Source organism: Atta colombica, unplaced genomic scaffold (assembly GCF_001594045.1).
Source record: "Atta colombica isolate Treedump-2 unplaced genomic scaffold, Acol1.0 scaffold160, whole genome shotgun sequence".
NCBI classification, from domain to species: domain Eukaryota; kingdom Metazoa; phylum Arthropoda; class Insecta; order Hymenoptera; family Formicidae; genus Atta; species Atta colombica.
In genome coordinates this window covers 5,398-14,790 of record NW_017259251.1, presented here as the reverse complement: position 1 = coordinate 14,790, position 9,393 = coordinate 5,398, and the positions used below count along the sequence as shown (strand labels likewise).

General features: G+C 39.8%; 1 protein-coding gene across 1 annotated transcript in view; it reads left to right on the top strand.

Moving 5' to 3' along the window:
- LOC108685797 overlaps positions 1-8,577 on the top strand; it is a gene marked incomplete at its 3' end in the record, with an annotated part of 17,200 nt that extends 8,623 nt beyond the window's left edge. Inside the window, exons 3-4 of the mRNA XM_018190765.1 lie at positions 7,113-7,299; positions 8,304-8,577. Coding sequence (XP_018046254.1) covers positions 7,113-7,299; positions 8,304-8,577 — 461 coding nt within the window. The remainder of the gene's footprint in view (positions 1-7,112; positions 7,300-8,303) is intronic.
- Between the last annotated feature and the right edge of the window lie 816 nt (positions 8,578-9,393).

Sequence of the window (9,393 nt, the reverse complement as noted above, 5' to 3'; positions counted from 1 at the left end):
TATAAAACTAGATACTTATTAAATGTAAACATTTTAGTACAAGAATCATTAATTTGTGTGATTTGAGTATTATTTTTTATTGAGCAAATATTTATTTGATAAAATTTCATACACACATTTTTTTCCAGTGTACTAATCTGTAGTGCATTAAACATAATGGCGACGTGTTGATGAATCGAAACTCATTTGCAGCCACGTACCATAAATTTGCATCGTTGCAAACAATGGCCGCGTGGATTAACGAATTAAGACGGCTAAGTGTCCCGGTATGACAAATACCGGATATTACTTCCCACAAACAAGCGCACTTCGTTAAAAAAACATTGCAATCATCGAGACGACCAGGTATGAAAGATATCGTCTTCGCATAATTCCGCGCGTATTGACATATTTTATTCGACAATAAACTACAATTTGTCACCCATATCGATAATTCATTGTTTGCCTGTTGTCTATTAATGTTTAATTTTAATCTCGGTTTAATTAGCTCTTCATCTTTTTTTGATTGGAAGAATTAGAAAAAGATGAAGAGTAAGTTGAACTGAGGTTAAAGTTAATTTATATTGATATTCTCTAAATTCTTTGGAATGGAGTCTGACTTTAAAGAATGAAAATTGAATCAGTTTTGAAAGAAGAATGAGATTTCATTCTTCAGAGTGATGACTCTAATGCCTATTTCTACTTACTCTTTGTCTTTTTTCTAATCTTTATCTTTAAAGATTAGAAAAAGACAGAGTAAGTTGAACCGAGATTATAGTTGGTGGAAATGGATATAAAAGTTTTAGAGACTAGAAATGAGCATTAATCGCTCTCGTTTTCCGAATCATCGCGCGCTTCCCGAAAAATCTCGAGGTCGCCATCAAAGGCGGTTCGAGTCAGAGAAATACTCGTGGGATTTTTATGAACCGTTACGTGCCACGAGTGCGGCACGACACACGAGTTCCGCAATTAACGCAACCGTATACCGGGCTCGAGCAGAGCCGCTTTACCTCGTCCTCGCAGTTAGCCTGGGAATTTTTCGTCGCTCGACGGTATCTCTGGTGGTATCGCGCGCGCGGACACCTCTTCCCGTGAGGTGCCGTGTAGAAATCTTCGATTCTTCCTTACTCGGTCGCAGGAAGTCGTACGTAATGGCTCCACCGTTGGCTCGGAGGTCAAAGAAGGGTATACGGCGGGATGGATATAGCGGACGTACGTACGTACGAACGAACGAATGAACGGACGGACGGACAGACAGACGGAGTTCGCGGCGTCCGTTCCGCAGCCTTAAACAATCCGTAAAGGTTTCGGGGATGCGCTTTCTTCGTTCTCAAATCTGAAACGCGCCGGAGCGTTAGTAGTGCAGAGGTGAGCGGCTGAGGTCGTCACTTCCGCTTACCAACCGCTTACGAACCGCATTGGGCATTCGATTTAAAAGTTTAATCAGGGGCTTATATAAAATTACAGTCTTCGCGCAAGCGTCCCCGTTCGCTCGCGAACGCGAAGAATTCCGTCGTGCACGATTTGTTAAGATCTATAAGCCTATTTTCAATTCTCCTATATCTAAATCGAATCTATAATATCGTTACGTTACGTTAAGCATCGACGGAACAAAATTTTCGATCGGCGACGCGACCCACCATCATAATCGATTTACGCGACGCGTGATCGGCGCCACGCGTGCGTTTCGTGTGCGTATCGACGCGAATACAGATCGCCTCGTCGTCGGGCAATGCAAGGGTGTGTTCGATCGACGCGATTATTTGAATAAAAATACGTCGTCGTATAAAACGCGCCGCCACGTAGGTCGCGCTTCGCGCGCGGTCGAAAGAGCTTTCTCCTTACTTCTCTCCGCGAAGACACCCCCCCCCCCCCCCCCGGTCTCCCTTGGTTTTCATTGGAGGGGAAGGAGGGAAAAGAACAATTTAGCCGGCGAACAAGTGTGTCGGTGACGAGGAGAATGACGAAGGGAACGGGCTCGAGTGCTCAGAACGACCCGGTCGCCATCGCTGCCTGTTTGCTCTGCGTGCCGAACCGTGCACAGGACACACCGGTGCTTTTTCCTCCTCCTCCTCGCGAAGGAGAGGAGCCGCGGCGGAGATTCATGAGGCTCAACGGACATGCCGATTTAGGGGATCGCCGCCGGTGCGCGGCTGTTGTTCTTTGTCTCCCTGCTCGGCCGAGTCTGACGTGCGTGCGGCGCGGCGTGTCTGCCGCTCCAGGTCGCGGCCCGGCGGTTCCTCTCGAGCTATTTGTAACGCGCGTCGGCGTGTGGAAGGATAACTGTCGTTTTTCCTTGACACGCATTGCGGAACGTCTCATCGTCTCGAGTACTCGCTCGAGGACCGAGATTTTTGGAGAGGAGAACGGAAAGAGAACTCTTTCGTCGTTTCCTTCGTCTGGGACTTAACTCGCTCCGCGCGTCGTTCGATTAAACGGTTACAAGCACGTTTCGCTACGGGTAGTAAACATCGCGCACGAACGATAACCGCGCGTGCAACACGCCGGTGCGTTTCATAATATATCGCGTAAATTAACGCGAATTCTATTAACATTAGAAGGACTGAGGTAGCCAATTTGGCTCCTCGCGAAATTTAAATTAATATAACTATTTTCCAAATGATATCCTTTTGACTTTTCATCATTTTTCATGTTCTTAGTTTTAGTAAAAAAATTGTCAATTATATAAAATGGTTAAAAAAATGTGCTTTTTATTTCATTAAAAAATGCCAACTTGACTCTTACTAAGAGTCCTTCTAAGAGGATCGTCAAATCCGATTTTTCTAATATTAACAGGGTTGTCACAAATTTCTCATCTTAAATTCTGTAAACTTTTCCCTGGTTTCTGGACAAAATTTCGTGATTTTTCTTGACTTTTAATATCTTGAAATTTTTGATATTTCTATTCTGATTTAGAAACTGATTTTTTAAATATTTTTGTAATACTGAAAAATTAATTTAACATAATAATATAAATTAATGTTGCTGACACTGCTTTTTAATTGTTCAGTTGATGGTAGTATTTTAAAACTACGCAGGTATGATTATTAAACTTCTTTAAAGCCAATAATTTTAACTTTTCAAAAAAAATTTTGCAAAATACCTTGACCTCCTTAATTTCCCAGATGATTCCTTAATTTTCCTGATTTCCAATTTTACAGCAACCCTGCATTCATCCCTATCTTTTCACTATCATTCGCAGATCTTATCTAGCGCGAATCGGCGAACGAGACGATACTAGCTGTTCCGCGAAGCTGCAATGACGCGTGTCTCATCGTCACGAGTGCAAAGTTTGACAAAGAATGCGACGTTAATACACGCGACGCCCGTCGATGCATCAGCGTCCGGCAATGACTCCTGGCGAATTAATATTTTCGAAACGAACGATGCGCGGCTCATTGCATTCGCGGTTGGAGACTGCTTCCTCTACTCCTGGTGCAGTCACCCCGACATGAATCATTAAAGAAACAATGCTGAAGGCAGTGGCGTATCTATCATACGCGTGGGTGGTGCAGCTGCGCCGACGCCGACGAAACCCGGGGGAATCCTGACTGCGGCTCTTAATGGCTTTTAATTTCGTATCGTATCTCTGTATCTCGTTGCACGATTCTTTTTGCGAGAAATGCGTTGATAAACAAGTTCTATTACTATCGAAGACGCATATCTATTTCATTTTCTTTTGTCTATCACATGAAAGCGTTAGATTATATCAAACGGCACACAAAAATACGTAATCAGCAGCAAATTTAAAATATGTATTTGTTTACATCTTATATATTACTTAAATTTATTTGTATGCTGTAGTCTTAATGTATCAGAGATTTGACACTTGAAAACAATGGAATAAGTTTATAGAAAATAGACAAAGTAGATATAGATAAGGTATTGCGCAATCTTAGCATGTGTACTTCGTTAAAAAAAAAATAGCCTGCATTTAATCATATATATCATATCTGTTTTTAACTTAATAAAAAAAGAGGAAGAGAGAGAGAGAGAGAGAGAGAGAGAGAGAGAGAGAGAGAGAGAGAGAAGCGATACGAATCAAGCTACTCCACTCTTTTCCGATAATGACAATTTCATAGGAATGAATAATCTAGAAGTACCTATGTTACGTCTACGATTCATAAAGATATGTCTGATTTCGCTTTGTTTCGAAACTACAACTGTTTTCGTTTTTTATCCATGCTTGTTTATTTTCATAGTAGATTCTCAATATAAAGACCTGTCGTGTTTCAAGTCTGTAATCTTAATCTCGTTATCCTTTTGTCACATCCAAGTTACTTGGATCTGCTGGAAAGCTCGCTCGATCGAACGACAGAATATGTTGTCAGTTGACTGTGTTCCGTAGACAACAAATTTCAAACGATTCTACATGTAAAAATTCAACGGGTTCATAGCGGGTAATGAGATCTGCGAGACTAGCTCGTTTGTTAGAGAATCGTCCATCCGAGAAATATCTCGCTGAAACAAACGAAGCTCGCTGTAACGCGGAAATAAGATCGTTTATAACTTATTTTATATTATGTTATATTTTTAATTGTAATCGCAAATCTGCGCTCACGCAATGTATCATCTCCAGAGTAATCAAATTCGTCTTTCGCACTTTGGAACATTTTCTAAAACGCTTCACGTAAATCTCAATCTATTTCATCGCGACATGAATTCTCTTTGGTAGCCGTAAATCGTATCGGACCGATATACTTCGATACGTCGAAGCAAGCGGTTTTATCAGCGATGGAAACGTGACTCTCTCTTTCTCTCTCTCTCTTTCTTTCTTATAACTATGTTTCTCTCCTCCGGTATAAAGGGTGACAAAAACGCTCGCACCTAACCGACGCGGCGTGAGGTTTATTGAATGAAAATGCCGGCCGATGCGTTTCTATTTTTCTTTATTTGACCGACGTGCGTCGCAGCATCTCGCTAAACGCCGAATGAAACAATGGCCATTATATGGAACACTCGCGCGCAACGTATTACGTACGCACATACTCACAGAACATTGTACATGTGCATTAGGTATGTTCAGCACGATTTGCCTAGAACACTGTATATGTATGTGTGAAGCTGCGAAAATGTGTGTTTGCGCGCGACAGACAGCTGTTCGTACTATTATACCCGGCGCACGGTCGCATAATGCCTTAAGGACAATCGTGGGAATTCCATTAAGTGGCCTTGAATGGTTCATTCATGTCGATCAACTCTTTTCCTAACGGAACGGTTGACAGATCAATCGGCCGCTCAGGCACGAGAGCGACCCACGGGATTTCATTCGCTCGTTCTCGAGATCGAGAGAAATGCCGGAGTCAATTACTACTGGGCGCAGCTTGTACCGGTGATACCGCGATCGTCGGAGGAACACGGAGTCATCGTCGTCGAGAATGTTAGTGCCTATGCCGGTTCGAATCGATCGGGAGTATCGGGACTCCTAGCGTCTCGGCCGCGGCTTATCATGGTTTATTCCTCGGCGAATCGCGATTGCATTCGATTGCATTCGCACGCGAACGTACAATACGAGTGCTTTCCGTTGAACGATCAATAAACTATTACCAGATCGCCCGCTATTGGATCAGATATATATAATAGATATTGGTGTCCGTTATGACATTCAATTTGACTTTATGCGTGCGGTATATAATATATTGTATCTATGGAGATTACAGCAATACTGCGGATACATCCCAAAAATAACAGACGTCGCCAGGTAACATAATCTCGACAAAACACGATTATGTAAAGTTAGCAAAGTGATACAGCAGTTGTAATTTACCTGTCCTAAGAAAACGTATTCCGTTCAAAACGGAAAAACATGGTGTAAAGAGCGTTAAAGAAAATATTATAACGAAAAAATAATATGTAAAAATATATTACATAAAAAATGTAATATAATACGGTAATACATAATACGGTAATCCGCAAATCCTTTGGCATCTCTTGAAAAAATATCCAAAAGTCTCAAATACTTGAAAATCTCAAAAGTAATACATAAAAGTATGTAAGATATAAACAATAATATAAACAATAATATACAGGGTGTAACTGAAATAATGTCCATTAATCATACAGCTATTCCTAATAAAAAACTAAGTTGAAAAGTCCTGTATTATTTTGCAATTTTCGCAACAGTAACGAGATATTAATTTCCAAATATTGCCGGATAAACGACATAAAATCGATGTATAAGATATCTTTTCTTTGTGAAATATTTTGAAATATTTTTTCTTCAAGAACTCTTAAAGATATCTTAAAGCTGTGTATACATTAATTTTACATCTCAGTTTTTTATTAGGAATAGCACTGTATAATTAATGGGCGTTATTTAAATTATATTCTGTATAACATTAGTAAAAAAAAATGCTATATTCAGTTAACGCGAATAATTTGTGCCTGAATAATAATACTACTTCTTGTGAATATATAATTTCCAGTTCAAGCAAGCTGTGCACCCGTTATATCAGTCTTCAACAATTTAGTCTTAAACAATTTATAAAATGTAAATAATATATAAAATTCATTTGTAACTTTTATATTATAGATATATATTAGGTGTGAGAAAAAGTTCGTGGCGTTTTTTTAATGCCATCTAACGGGAAAAACGAACTTTTTCCCATATATAATATATCATTAATATGATATTTTATTGTATTTGGCTCGTAATCCTTTTCAACATTATTTCTTTTTTAATTTTATATTACTTGAGCCATATTTTATTACGTATTTTAATATATAAGTGAACACTTTCGCAATGACTGAATAATAAATATGCATAAAGTACTCTCTAAATCTGAATCAGTGAATAATCATTAATTATCCAGTGGCATACTTAGCACTGATTAAGTGAAGTTCAACTAAAAAAGGATGAATGTTTGAGCATTATATAATTAAAATATTAATATTTGCATATTAATTTCAATTTTCCAATACCATTCATTGAATTTAAGCACTAAAACAAAGTTAGTTACATCACATAATAAAGATTAACTAGGTTAGATATCTCACATTTAATTCGCTGATTATCAGTAACATATTTAGTGATTATCCATTGATTCAGATTTAGAGAGATAAATTATTTATTTGATCGAGGAGATGGCAAGACATGGAATACAACTGGACACATTCTCTTTTGATTTTTGCAGAATGCTGGACAATTATGACAGGGGTGAGGTGACACCACCACCGGCGGTGAGCGGTTATGGCGGCTCCCCCGGCCTCCTGGCGCTTCATTCGTCGCTTTACGCAACTCCCACGTCGAGAGCCTACGACATCGACTCCGGTATCGACGGCAACGACAGCTCGATGCCCATCGACACCCAAATCATCTCGGTACGGCGTTACGATTCCATTTCGGATTCTGTGTAGTCTATAGTTCTCGAAATAGATATTTGCGCTTTCGCGTTGCACAGGCCGTGTACTACTTACATTCTTGCGCTCGACGTTGTTGTAAACACACCTACGTAAAGCATTCAGCAACGTACAGCAACGCACGTGTACAACTATTCGAAAACGAATGCATGAGTACAAAGTCGAACCGCCGCGCGGAACAATGATAGCTAGAGGGAACGATAGCAAAATCATATAATATGTATTTGATGCGAACGCGATCGATTCATTAATCCCACGTTTCGTCTTGTCTAGAGATCCTAAGCAAAGTTTAACCGCGAGCGATTTTGTCAAAATTTTACGAGAGTTCTCATTCTATAATCTTAGTTGAGATTACACACAGAAAGAATTATTTTGCTGATGTATCTAAAAATTTAGCTAGATACAGATCTGAAAATAATTTTGTTGGACTATCAAAATAATTACGTAGAAATCTTAAGCACGATGAGTAATGCTGTAAAAAATTTTGACATTCTAACAATCAGTTTGAGTATTTTACGTATAACTATTTTGATAATCCAACAAAATTTATTTTCAGATCTGTATCTATCTAAACTTTTAGATATTTCAGCTAATCGTTTCTTTCCACGCAGAGTGAGACAGTACAAGTTATAGAGTGAGATATGTATACATAGGAAGATAGTATATGTACATATATCTTTCTCTCTTGTAGGATTTTGACAAATCGTTCTTGGCCACACTCCGTTATAGAATCTGTAATCTTGTGATTAGTCATCGCTTGGTATTTTAACAATGGTTGTTGGCCAAATAAATTTATATACCGTTCGACATCTTTATACTTCAATCGACAACTTCTCGTTTTTATACCGCATCGCTTAAAACTCGAACAGGTAGTTTAAAAACTTGTTGAAACACGTCGCTGGGTAAATAAACGTTGGACGTCCACGAGGGTATATCTGATGGAATGTACCATTTCCTGAAAGCAGATACCGAGTATGCTGTCCGGCCCGGCGCAGCAGCGGCTCGAGGATATGCCGTGGTTGGCCTCCGGCCCGTCGCTCGAGTACCAACCAGGTATCTCGCCGATTCCCGCAGGAGTGAAGATGTGCCATCCCGGCGGCGGCACCGCCCAGAGGAGCCTCAAGGAACAACGGATACGTCGCCCGATGAACGCGTTCATGGTCTGGGCAAAGGTCGAGCGCAAGAAATTGGCCGATGAGAATCCCGATCTCCACAATGCCGATCTCAGCAAAATGCTCGGTAAGTGCGCATGAAATATTTCTCTCTTTTTTCTCCCTTCAGCATCCTTCCTAGAGCGATAAAAGTTCATGATGACGTTTATTAATTAATCCTCTAACGAAATTGTGGATTCGTTGATGGACGAAACATTGAATGTAAATTGAAAGAATATTGACCGCCTTTGGAAACTTTTGCATTTACATTGTTAATTGGATGAGAAATCTTCTTAACTCGATTCCGATCTATTAATAAATTGTAAAAGAGAATTAACACTGTTTGCTTTTCAGCGAGGAATAGGTTCTCATGATTTGCAGCTCTAGAAATCTAGGGCTTTTAATAAAGTACTGATTCAATTTTCTATGTTAAATAGATCGGCGATTTATTAAAAAAAACATTGTATCTTTTAAAATGTAATTAAGGCGCATCGAGGTTACCTCATTATAGGAAAATTATCTATTACCGGATACGGCAGAGGTACAAGATTATGGTCTCATCTTTTAAAAATATACGTATGCGGAAACAATGTTGACGCTGCTCGCGGGAAAAAGCCTTTTCCGCCGGGAAACCGACTCTGGGAATAAGAAAGCAGGAAAAAAAAATCTTCCACGCGGCGCGTTATCATTAAATTAATTGCAGGCGTCGGGCGAAAATGTGGAATTAATTCTATTACGCTTAAAACCGAAGCTTCAACGAGATGAGGAGAAAGGTGAGAACTCTCTCGAGAAATAGCCGAATGAGAGGGGAAAAAAAACTCGTTATTCGTTAACGCAATTATATTTTTTTTTGCCGCGTCGTCGAAATGCGCAGTTGAAACCGCGAAGCCGGCCACGACGAATG